Source organism: Tympanuchus pallidicinctus, unplaced genomic scaffold, assembly GCF_026119805.1.
Source record: "Tympanuchus pallidicinctus isolate F22 unplaced genomic scaffold, pur_lepc_1.0 scaffold4, whole genome shotgun sequence".
Lineage (NCBI taxonomy): Eukaryota > Metazoa > Chordata > Aves > Galliformes > Phasianidae > Tympanuchus > Tympanuchus pallidicinctus.
In genome coordinates, this window is record NW_026294758.1 from 43,566,648 (window position 1) to 43,579,169 (window position 12,522).

General features: G+C 37.5%; 1 protein-coding gene across 1 annotated transcript; it reads right to left on the minus strand.

Moving 5' to 3' along the window:
• Nucleotides 1–735: 735 nt before the first annotated feature.
• TYRP1 (tyrosinase related protein 1) lies at nucleotides 736–12,161 on the minus strand. The gene is made up of 8 exons (XM_052700701.1): nucleotides 11,997–12,161; nucleotides 11,071–11,543; nucleotides 8,431–8,753; nucleotides 7,241–7,445; nucleotides 5,654–5,821; nucleotides 2,993–3,172; nucleotides 1,543–1,689; nucleotides 736–1,023 (listed from the first exon to the last, which is right to left on the minus strand). Exons 2-8 carry the CDS (start codon nucleotides 11,450–11,452, stop codon nucleotides 818–820), a joined length of 1,611 nt encoding a protein of 536 aa, XP_052556661.1. The 5' UTR covers nucleotides 11,453–11,543; nucleotides 11,997–12,161; the 3' UTR covers nucleotides 736–817.
• Between the last annotated feature and the right edge of the window lie 361 nt (nucleotides 12,162–12,522).

Below are 12,522 nucleotides of genomic sequence, written 5' to 3' on the forward strand. Positions count from 1 at the left end.
AATTCTCTCAGAAGGAGGGAACTGAATTAATTTCTCTCACTGCTGTGGATAGTATAATCTGTAAAGGAGATAATAGGAGAAAGAGAGTAGTTGAGTGAATAATAATAACAATAATAGTAATTGTTAATAATATTAATGATAGAAAAAAGGCTGCTAACAACTGTCCTTTCAAAGGGATGCTTTCTTCAAGCAGTTGTGTTTGAATTCAGGGCTGAAGTTGCCAAAGGCTGGAGTGGGTTAGCAGTGGTGATCTCTTTTCACAAAGACACTCAGAAGCACTGAATATTCCAAGAGGAATGATGGATTCCAGGCATAACCTTCCTCTCGGTATTCCCTTGTAGCTCCATGTCTAGCACAACAGAAGCATATTTCTGCTAACTTAGCTGAAAGTTCTGACTTGTGTTTTGGATTGTGCTTTTGAATCAAGGTGCCTTTGCTACTGAGTTCTGCACTTGCTCAGTCCCATTCTTGACTTTGCCTTATGCTTTCACAAAAGATTCCAGATATAGAGGCTAAATAAAGTCAAATTACATTGAGTTTCAGCGTGTTATTAAATTTTACCAGATATTTTTCAGAAATGTACATGAAGAGAGCCTGTATGTGAGCCCTGAAGAATGAGAGAAATTCTACTAAAGTCAACATAAAATTAGCATTTCAAAGGATGATTTATTGACATCTGAGTGTGATGAGGGTGGAGGTAAAGCTTGAAACAAATATATCAGGACAGCTGACAGTTTATGCTCTTTATTTTAAAGCAGTTGGATGACAAACATTTAAAAATATGACAAAATAATCAGTTTTAGTCACAGTCATCTCTTCATACGACAGACTGGCCCGGTGTTGATATGCCATCATAATCATCTGAATAGTGTTGATACTGATCAGTGAGAAGAGGCTGATGCAACTCATTCCTGTTCTTCTTGGCACGTACAATGCATGCAGCAGCAGCAAAGATAACTGCAACAAGAATGAGTGCAGTCACTACTGCAATAGTTATCATTTCTGTTACACGAAGAGCCCGACCTAGAGGAAGGAAAGCATAAGAAAAATTTATTAAAAGTAAATGCTATTAAAGGGACAGGCCAAAGCTCAATATCTGTCATGATTTACTGAATTTTGAATTAGAAGTAGCTGAAGTTTTGTTTGGTTATTTGTTCCAAAATGTGACAAATGGGCCTGGATGTCTCTTCTGCTATCTGGCTTGCACTCTCTCAAGTAAGAGAGTGAAACATCATGTGTCTGAAGGAAGACACATGATACAGGAATAACGACAAAGTGCAAATAATACATACAAATAACTTCCTCAAGAACTCTGTTGGGTAGGGAGAGCTGTTTGCAATGGCTAGCTATGAATTCGTACTAAATCTCAAATGCAACTGATTTGGAAGATCAGAAGAGCAAAGAGAAATAGGCCTTTACAAAATCATCAAATATTATATAATTTGAACAAATTTTGTTCAGATTTTTTGTATGATATGTAAGCTTCAAAGGAGAAAAACGTGGTGGGAGAAAAAGAGTTAACACATAGATTGGATAGTTTACCTGGCCACTCAATGTCATAGCTGTATCCCAGGTTTTCTGGTGCAGTAACAAACATTTCATTATTCGTAACTGGAGGCCAGAAAGGCACCATGTTGTACTCCCGGTTATGTCCAATAGGGGCATTCTCCAGGGGATATGTAGAGATATCTAAATTAGAAATTTAAATCACACTTCTGTAAATAAAATTGAAATCATTATGTCATTTGAAAGATTTCAGGTTTTTTTAATAGTGACTCAGGGCACTTGAGAAGCTTCTTCCTTCTCCTCTCCTGTCCCCCCCCCAGTAAATTGCTGAGAATTAAGCCTGTGGTAGACATCTCATTTCTTTCTGCTTGAGCAAGGAGGAGTACAAACATGAGGACAAGGAAACCTTTTTTGCTGTGATCTAACACTGCAACTGCGTCAAAGATCTTGAGCATTTCAGATGGACAGCTGATATGATTTCCAGTGGAAGTTTTCTGGAATTTTATGGTAAGTCAGGAAAAGGTCAGCTGAAAACAAAACAAAACAAAACAAACCCACAAGCCAAATTTCCATTCAGTAATACAATGAAAAAGCTTGTGATGTCATGTAAGTACCACAAAGACATACAGTTTTTTCTCTGAGAGTTGGCATGGAAAAGCCCATGCTGTAGGTTGTGAATGCTGCACAAAGAAGCCTCAGTTGTTCAACAGCAACCATCTTCTGTAGAAGGCAGAGGGGGCTGGATTGTTTAAGAGTAATACAGTTGCTTCTTTGTACAGACCAGAGCACAGATGTTTGAGTAACATAGAATTCTCTCCCCAGTTCACTGATGCCAACCTCTTTCTTTCCTTCTTTTCATTTTTGCTTCCTTCTTTCCTTCCATCCTTCCTTGCACTTCCTTCTTCCTTTTTCCTTCCTCACTTTCATTCACTTTCTCCTTTATTCCCTTTCTTTTTGTATTTCAGAGTCACAGGAGAATAGGCAGCAACAGTTACACCAGTTATCATAATTTAGATATGAAATATCTAAAGAGGAATAGCTATAGATATTATTATGGTTCTGGAGTTCTAGTAGTGAATAAAAAATGTAGTCAGAATCAATGGCGAGGATGTACAAGGCAACTGATTTTTTTTTTGTCAGGAGGAAACATAAATATTTACCCGTAACAGTAAGGGAATATTCACAGTGCATTGAACTTAGATAGTTACACTGTCAGACATCATGCTTTTGCACACTTTATTTTCTTGAATTATGCCTGGCATCTGTGTTCAAGTCCTTTCACAGACAGTGATTTGAAAATGGATGTCAGAGGGTGAGAAAGCAAGCTTACTTGCTATTACTCTATCTTCATTAAATTTATTAACTGCTAGAATTCTAATCTTCTCTCCTGAGCTTGGAGACATTTTGCTGTCCCACTGGAAGCTCCTCACATCTCGTGACTACAAAGACAGACATTCCTCCCATCTCCATCCATAGCGCATCTTACCAGCTGAATATCTTCTGAGCCACTCATCAAAAACAGCATCTGTAAAGGTGTGCAGGAGGACAAAAATGGGATCATTTGGTGATAAATGTGTTTGCCCTCCTGTTCCATTCAAAAATAGGTGAGCCAGGTTGTGAAGGCTTCGAACTGCTGGGTCATATTTTCCTGAAGGATCACTGTACCCTGAATATGCAAACAAAGAACACAAAAAATTCCAGTGAACATTTTGTTTGGAAGATGCAGTCCCAACTGGATATTATTTTTTCTCTGAAAGGCTTTCATTTGTTGTGCTGCCTTGTTTGACATAAATGAGTAGCTTATTCTCTAACTACTGGCATTTGAGAAATGTCCCTAGGATGCATAATTCCCAAGCGTAATTCCCATGTGCAACTTTCAAATATGCTTCAAGAAAGAATGCTGAGAATGTGGAGTGAAAGGCTGATAGGATCTAAAGTAAAAACAGCAAAAATAAAGCACATAATAACATGAAAATTAAGTTTTATATTTTGAATCTAAACATCTCTTAGTGTAAGTGAAATAACTTTCAATTGCAGGATTAATTTTTAAGATGTTAACTTCTATTGAAATTTTCCAAGTGTCATGCTTTTACCAATCATTGCCTTGTATTATGCTAGCATATCTCAGAGAGTTTCACATGCTGGATTTTTTTTCAAAGAAGTGCCCTACAAAACACTGTTGGTATCAACCACCTGATAACTCCAATGCCATAGGTCAAGATCTGAAGCATTCTGAAAAACTTTCCAGTATTCAAGAAGTTCAGTAAATTCGGAGGCAGATCAATAAATTGGATGAAGCCATGATAGCACATTTTCCAGATGTGATAAGTATCCCAAACTTTTATATATACTTAAAAGCTTGATACGGATACTTGTTTTTGTTCTCCAAGAGCAAGAAAATGGAGCAGATCCTACTCTGTCGTATGAATGGTGTTCTTCAGGAGTGTCAGAATATTAGTATGTTTGTATTAGACAGTGATCTGAACTGTCATTTCATAACTCTTCTCATAAATTTCAAAATTCCTTGCATAAGTCTTTCCATTTAAAAACTCTGGATTATTAAAGTGCAGAAGAAAACACCAAGATGCTGGTTGAATAATGTGTCTCAGATCTTTAGACTGGTTTCTATGCTGGGATATCACAGAATGGAGTCACAGGATGGCCTGGGTTGGAAGGAACCTCAAGTATCATGAATCTCCAATTCCCCCCACCACAGCAAGGGCCACCAACCTCCACATTTAATACTAGAACAGGCTGCCCAGGACCCCCTCCAATCTGCCTTTGAACACCTCCAGGGACGGGGCATCCACAGCCTGCCTAGGCAGCCTGTTCCAGCACCTCACCACTCTCATAGTAAAGAATTTCCCCCTGACAACCTAAATCTGCCCTCCCTCAACTTAAAACCATTCCCCTTGTCCTGCTATTAACTACAGTTTCAAAGAGTTGATTCCCCTCCTGTTTGTAGGCTCCCTTTAGGTACCGAAAGGCTGCAATTAGATCACTCCGCAGCCTTCTCTTCTCCAGGCTGAACAAGCCCAGCTCCCTCAGCCTGTCTTCATAGGAGAGGTGCTCCAGTTCCCCGGTCATCTTCGTGGCCTTCCTCTGCACCCTCTCCAGCAGCTCTGTCTTTCTTGTATTGGGCCTCCAGACCTGGAAGCAGTACTCCAGATGGGGGACAAGCACCTCCCTGTCCATGCTGACCACCCCTCTTCTGATACAACCCAGGATACCGTTTTCTTTCCAAGCTGCAAGAGCCCACTGCTGGCTCATGTTAAGCTTTTCATCCATCAGGACCCCCAGGTCCTTCTCTGCAGGGCTGCTCTCAAGGACCACTCCTTCCAGTCTGTATATATGCCTGTGACTGCCTGTGATTCCTCTGGCCCAAGTGCACAACCTTGCACTTTGCTGTGTTGAACCTGATTAGATTCACCTGGGTCCACCTTTAAAGTCTGTTGAGGTCCCTCTGAATGGCATCCCTTCCTTCCACAATGTCAACTGCACCACTCAGCTTGGTGTCATCAGCAAACTTGCTGAGGGTGATAAATGTATTCATACCCAGTGACTGAAAATTTAAAGTGCAGAGTTTGAGAAAGAAGGACAAAACTATATGGCTGAGAGAGAAGGACAAGCAAATTGCAGCATGTCCAGCAGTTAATCAAGGAGTCCTCAACTGTTACGACTTCAATGTAATTCCAACATATACTACCAAGGCTTTTTCTTTCCTTTGTTTGTTATAATTAATTTACAAGAATAGCTTCTGTGAGCACATTTGAGTTGCTTAAGGATGATAAAGCTTCTGCATCTTTTTGTGCTCAAAGACTGTCTGTTTTCCTTTACAGAAACTTTTTACTAGGAGAATTGTACTCAGGATGGATCTTTGCTAGATTCTACTAAGTATATCTGTGAAACAGTTTTAGGGATTTTATACACTTGAAGAACTGACATACACTATCAATTTACTTAGAGTAATTATCCAGTAATTAATCCAGAGTTATTTCTGTTAACAAGCTAATACTTATTTCTAAGAACAGTGTATTCTTAGTACCCTGTAAACTGTCTCCAAGCTCACTTTCAACAGGAAAAATGCTGAGTCTGCTACCTTGATGTATTTGGAGCTGTACCAAGTCTTTTTGTTTGCACTGCTCACCTTCTACTGTGTTACGGAAACTGTCTGTGGAGTTGGAGTAAAAAGGAGGAGTGTCAAATATACCAACTTCCAAACACAGAGCAACATCCTCAGGCTCTGGGAGACGTTGTACCATGGGCCGTGCAACATTTCCAGCAGGATTTCTGCGGATGGGACCACCTTCAGTGCCTGGGGGTGGAGAGAAGTGAGAAAACAAAAATGATGTAGAATACTAGACCAGAGAATGCATCCTCCTAATGACTGAACTGGGGGGATGGAGGGGGGGGAAGAAAAGAAAAAAAAAAAAGATCACATAAATGACTTTTAAACTATACAAAAAGTCAGATCCTTCATTCAGGAAAATAACCTGAATCCTCATAAAGTTCTATGTGCTAATCTGTGTGTTAATCCTTTGCACAACTGATTTCAGAAAGCATCTAGATGCCTCTTACTGAAATTTGTGGTTCTACAAGTGTTTGGGGAAAATTTCCCATAATTTTTCATATGATCCCTTGATGAGATCTAGAACAATATTTTGAAGACATCTTGGTAAAGTAACTGGGGAAAAAAATATAGATAACTAGGTAGGCATTGAATTCAGTATTACTAATTAGTAATAATAATTATGTACTATATAATACTCTATTTCCATGCAGATACAGAATTTTTAGCTCTTGTAGCTGAGATGTATAATAGGATTCTGTACACCTCCTATACAAAATACACTCCACATAGCTAACATATGTATTTACATATTTTTTCTCGTTAGAAATATAAACCTTGAAGGTTGTAAGTGGAAAAGTAAGAAGAAAGCTTAAGCTTCAGCTAAAACATGATACTGCCATTTCAAATTATACATGGCACAAGATTTAAGGAGGCACTGCTTAAGAAGGAACACTTCTCCTACAAGTACAGCCTGAGAGAGCTGGGGCTGTTTAGCCTATAGAAGAGAAGGCTCCAAGGTGGCTGGATAGCAGCCTTTCAGTATCTGAAGGGAAGGCTATAAGAAAGAAGGGGACAGAATCATTAGCAGGGCTTCTTGTGATAGGACAAGAGGAAAAGCTTTCAGTCTAAAATGGGAAAGATTTAGACTGGATATAAGGAAAAAGTTTCTTACGATAAGGATAGAGAAGCACAGAGAAGCACAGGAAAATGTTAGTTGCCCAGAGAGTTGGTGGATGCTCCGCTCCTGGAGACATTCAAAGTCAGGCTGTACAGAGCTCTGAGCAACCTGCTCTAGCTGTAAATACCCCTATTCATCACAGGGGATTAGGAAAAGATGACCTTTAATGGTCTCTTCCAACTCAAATGATTCTATGGTCCTGTAATGTCTTAAGAAGTGGAGTCAAAGAATTTGATTCTTTCTCTGTTACAAGCTATTCAGTGCCTCAGTGAAATATAGGTGATAACTACTATGTCAGAAGACTGATGCATGAATCTTGAATCAAAAATATTCAAAAGACTTCAAAAGAAGAGTCTTTTGAAGAAGGACAAAAAAGACTAAAGTCTTTCTTTAAAATTTGTAGCTGGAAAGATCCATTGCCATGTAAAATCTTATTATTAAAGGAATAATAAACATCTGAAGCACCTTTCACTAGTCATACTTACTGTTACAAATGGTTCCCAAGCTATCATAGTCTTCTATGCTTTCACACAGGACACGCCACTGAGAGAAGATTGAATTCTGACTGATCAGAGATACATCAAAATTGCTTCTAGCCCCCATCAAGTCATCTGAGCAGATATCACAGGTGTTTTGTCCTGTTGCAAAGTTCCAGTAGGGAAGGCCAAAAGTGGGATCCTGTAGCATATTCTAAAACATATAAGTGTGGCACTAGTAAATCTCTGCTACAGGCATCCATGATACAGATCGCTAGAGGAATATTCAAAATCCATTAAATATATCTTAAAAAGAACCAGAGTCCTGCTTCATGGAAAGGAGAAAATGCAAGGAAATTTATGGAAAAGCTTTCAGTAGCTTTTCACTTTGATACCTTTGCCTGTTCACCAAAACAAATTTTTAGCCCATTGAACTGAGTCCCAAATCCCTCTCATAAAATCCCCCACTTCCATGAAACGTGTTGCTAATAGTAAGAAACACTTAATATTCATACCCCATTTTTTTTCCATATATTTTAAAGGCCTGACAATGGCAGTGATGTTTGTAGAACATTGAAAAAATAAGCCAATTGCAGAATTGGCAACAACCTTGAAAACTCAATTTTCTCTTCCTTAAAAAGAATGACAGTCAATCAAATATTATTTTTATGAATAATTCTACACAAAGAAAGAAAAGCAAGAGAACCACTTATTTATGAAAGAGTTTCACAAAACATTAATGTGTCTAACCTGTTGCATAAATTATAGAAATAATGTGATTCTGAATCTCTGCAATACTTTTCTTTAGAATTTCTGCTGCTTTGATTAGTTTAAGTTAGTCAAGAATCACGATTTTGGTACAAAACTAGCAATTACCTTTTTTGGTCCAGTTAAATGCTTTCTATGGGCTAGTCTGGAATATGTATCCACTTTTATATTGAGTTTTAGATAACATGTGTTTTTGTTATTACTTGAATTGAAATATTATTACTACTAGCATTTTTATAATGTCTATCTAAAACTTAAATACATTCCAGTAAGTTTAGTATAACTTTTTTAATACTGATACTGTAGCAAACTTTCAATGTATGGTAAAAGCTGCTATAATTTTTGTCTATTATGAGACAATATGAGAATGAAAAATTCATCCATACAATGCACAGTAAGAGCACATGACTCAACGTTTTTGTCATCCTTACCTGCATGTCTCTCTCAAGCTGCAGCAGATGATACCTATGCCATGTGACGAAAGCTGGTCCTTCATGAGAGAAATCAACTCTTTCAAAGCTCTGCTGCCCTGCACCAAGGAAAGTCTTCCTTACAGAATAATAATGGGACCACACAAAGTAGTTATAAATGGAGATATTTTCAAACTGTGGTGTGTTGCCATCTGGTCCAAATATTTCATCACGTCTCTTTGTGGCAATGACAATATCAGGGTGGATTGTCACCTTGGCTTGGTGTAGAGCATTCACAAATCGCCTTCTCTCTTCTGTGCTAAGATCCAGAAGATTCCTTCTGACTATGAGAATATAGAAAAAAAATGTTAACATAGACTTGGAAACTGAAGTCTGATTTCACAAGACTAATTTATTTTGTTCTTAATAAATCTGAGTAAGTCTCGTTCTCTTCAAGCATTCCTTGAGATTTTGCTGGGGCAAATCAGTCTATTAAATAGGAAATATTATCAGAAAGGTGAATTTGAGTGAAAATAGTCTGAAATCTTATTCATCCCGTTTGAATGTCATTATCTACTACTGTTAAAAGTAGATATGTTAGTGATTATATCCCCAAAATAATGGGGGCTCTTCTGGAAAAAATACCTCCTACTTTTACTGCTCCATCCAATAGTGTTATTGTGCTCCTTGTGGCCTCTGTAGTTTCCACAGAAATAAATAGGAAGCATTACCTGTGGAGCAACCTATGTATTTTAAATGTTTTTTATCCACATAGAAACTGAGAATATTACAAACAAGGAGAGCAGCTGACTTTTTGAAATATCAGAGTATCAGAAAAGGAACAGTCACCTTCAAAGCAGTCTCACAGGTCTGAGAAGATTTCATGCTATGTTTAGACTGAAAGTGAGATAAAAATTAACAAAGCTGTTCTTCACAGTGCACTCATTTTCAGTATTAAATGTACTGTGCAATCCATAATAGCCAAATGAGTTTGTATTGATAAAAGAAACAGTATGTCTCCAGCATGAATAAAAAAGCTGCGAAATAAATGTAATTTACTTTGTAAAAGGAAGTTGTTTCAGTGAAGGGTACTTTAGCCTCACTGAGGTTTATAGAAATGCTGTTCTGAAGCATGAATTTCCTCCAAGGACTGTGAATTCTGAAACACGTTTTTCTACTTGGATACCCTAACTGGTATTTTTTGTTATTGATTTCAAGCAGGGTCTCAACATATTACTTTCCAAAATACATGTATGATCCTCCACAATAACATTTTTGGACTATTCCTAAATTTAGGCATGGATTTAGAAGATATGAAGGCACCAAAATGCATTTTAAAGCTATTTTATATAGAAATGTCAAAATAATCCAAAATTTTTAATGTCTAAGCAACAGAGACCAGGTTTATGGATGGATAGAAGATATGGTCTCCATACAGAAGCATAAAACATAATAATAAGTTGATTTTTCATATTTAAATTTATATTGTTATGCGTGATAAATGTGATTTGCTTAATATTTTAGAGAAAAATAAAGTAAAAAACATTCTTACCTCAGCTATGGTTGCTTTTAGTTTAGCAGATTTACTGTTCTATGTTTCCATGCGCTAACATTTTGTTATTGCTGTTGTTACTTTTCAGAGTTATTGTCATTGTTAATAGGAATGGCCTAAGAGAATCAGAGGGTGCCACTTGACTTAGCCACTTCAATGCATGAGTCATTAAGCCCTCTATAAAATGTTTTTTGGAAATATGATTATTAATATTTGAGCTTCGTTAACTCTTGCTGGAGCATGTGCTCGCATTCATGGAGTATTTCCTATTTGGTGAAAATAATGGCAGTGCTGAGTTTTGATTCTGGAAGAGGCATTGCACTTTTATGTCAGGAACCTGTTGTTTCTCATGTCATTGGAATCCATCATTCATCTGAGGGGTTATGAATTTTACAGCATTTTAGTATCATCTATAGTCTTTCACTAATAAACAATAAAATGTTGTTCATTCATAATGCTTTTCAGTTATGAAAAAGACATAGTATCATCTATTCTTTCTTTTCTTTTTTTTTGAAACATCTGTTTACTGATAGTCAGCACTAAACTGAAAATGTGCAGTGCTCAGGAAGTTCCATCAGGCACTATGCTCTTTCATCTGAATATCCTACAGTCTTGTGTTAAGGCTTTTAAAGATATTGGTAGCAACTACGTAAGTAAAAATTTAGCTGAAGTGTGTAGACTGGAAATATATTATGAGACTGTGAATCAGAAGTGCTGCTATCACACTTCAAATATTTACAAGATATTGTTCAGGATATATAGATATGTATTCCTAGATATTCTCACAAACACACATAGATGTTTATACATATGATTTTACTACTAAATAATTCCAAAGAATACAAAATTTTAAAGATGAATATGTTCTATAGTAGGATTGGTCTTAATCTTGCTCTGACTACAGGTTTTGTTTCTTCCTTTTGTGTAGTCAGTGTAGGTACTTTGAACACAAGTTAGACAGCTCACTTAACATCTGCCTTAATAACACCTAAAGTACATTTTTATATAAATATAAGGGACATTTTATGTTTTAAAGAAAAAAAAGATAATCTAGATGCATTTAAAATCAAGATGCCAACAGGAAGTTTTCATATTTCTGATGTTCTTACCTATATTGATTTGCTGGCTACACGTAGGTCCAGTCCATCCAGGGCGACATGACCCACAGTTGTAACCAGAGAAATTACCATTGCACCTGCAGGTTTGGTTGAAGAAGCGTATGGGCCATTGCTCGCGGTCATCCCTCCCATCATGGATGTACTGTGGGCCATGGGGTCGCGAGTCTACTGTCACCTGCACACACCGGCCTCTCCCTGTAGACACTCCGCACCGATCGGTACCAGGCCCAAACACAGGGAAATAGTCTGGGCAACACATCCCACTTCTCAGAGACTCGATGGTAGTGCACTGGCGAGGGAACTGAGCTCCAGCTGGTTCAAATACGTTAAGAAATAGTGGCAGGAAAAGGAACAGCAGCATGGGGAGCTGCATGGCAACAGGTTCAGCAGGGCTGGCTCCTTCTGAGAACTTTGATCCGTACTCACTTTCGTCTCCTCTCCAGTGACAGGACACCCAGCTCCTTCTACACCAAGAGAAAAACAGATAAAGAATGAAAATAAGCAACACAAACCTTCAGTCCATTCCTCTCACCTCAGCAAGTACTTCTGAAATATGTACTTTGATGGCCTAATGAGAAAAAACAATTTCTACTAATGTTATTTCCTTCTCTAATTATCTGTGAGAAAGATAGTAATAACCTGCAGAGATATATTTACACATTGACTTCTAAACAGTTCCTAAATGTTCATTCACGTTGCACATCTGCCAGCCAGATTTACATCACTACCACAAAATATTTAAACTTGTCTAAAACACCTATTTTTCAATTTTTTTTTTTTTTAATTTCACATTTTTTCTCTCCTGCATTTAACTAGTGTATTCTGCTTTCTAGCTAGTGTTATCCCTCTGTATCTGCCTGCTGTTCTTAAAGGCAGCTCCATTAGAAAATAAAGCTACAATTCTCCACGCATTGTACCTCTTCTGTCTTTCTGGCACCTCTTCTCTGCTGAGATCCTGTTGTATCTCTCTGTGTTCTGGGGCTAACTCTGTGTCTAACTCAAAATAAGCACTGCTAATTTCTTTCCTGTTGCAGTCTGCCTGCTAATCCGTGTTCTACCAACACAGCATGGCTTGGCCTCACTCTCCTATTAATCTCCCTTTCTACTTCAGTGCCTTTCCCTGGACTTTAAGTACTTGAACAGCACATGATTTCTTTCATGCTTATCTCCTTGTGATTTTATAAGTTTTAGCAAAGGTCAGAGATAAGTACTTGATTCAAAACAGAACAACTATGAACGGTTTTTTGTTTTTTGTTTTTTAATTACTTGCAAAGAAAGGTTCATTTGAAAACATACAAAGGGCACTGGGGAAGTCTGCGTATACCAGACTTTTTTTTTTTTTAATACTTCAAATGTTTTTTTTTAAGATCAAACTGAAATAAATGACAAAGAGACATTATTTAGAAAATGAAACACATTAAGCTTACAGTTTTCTGTTTAAAT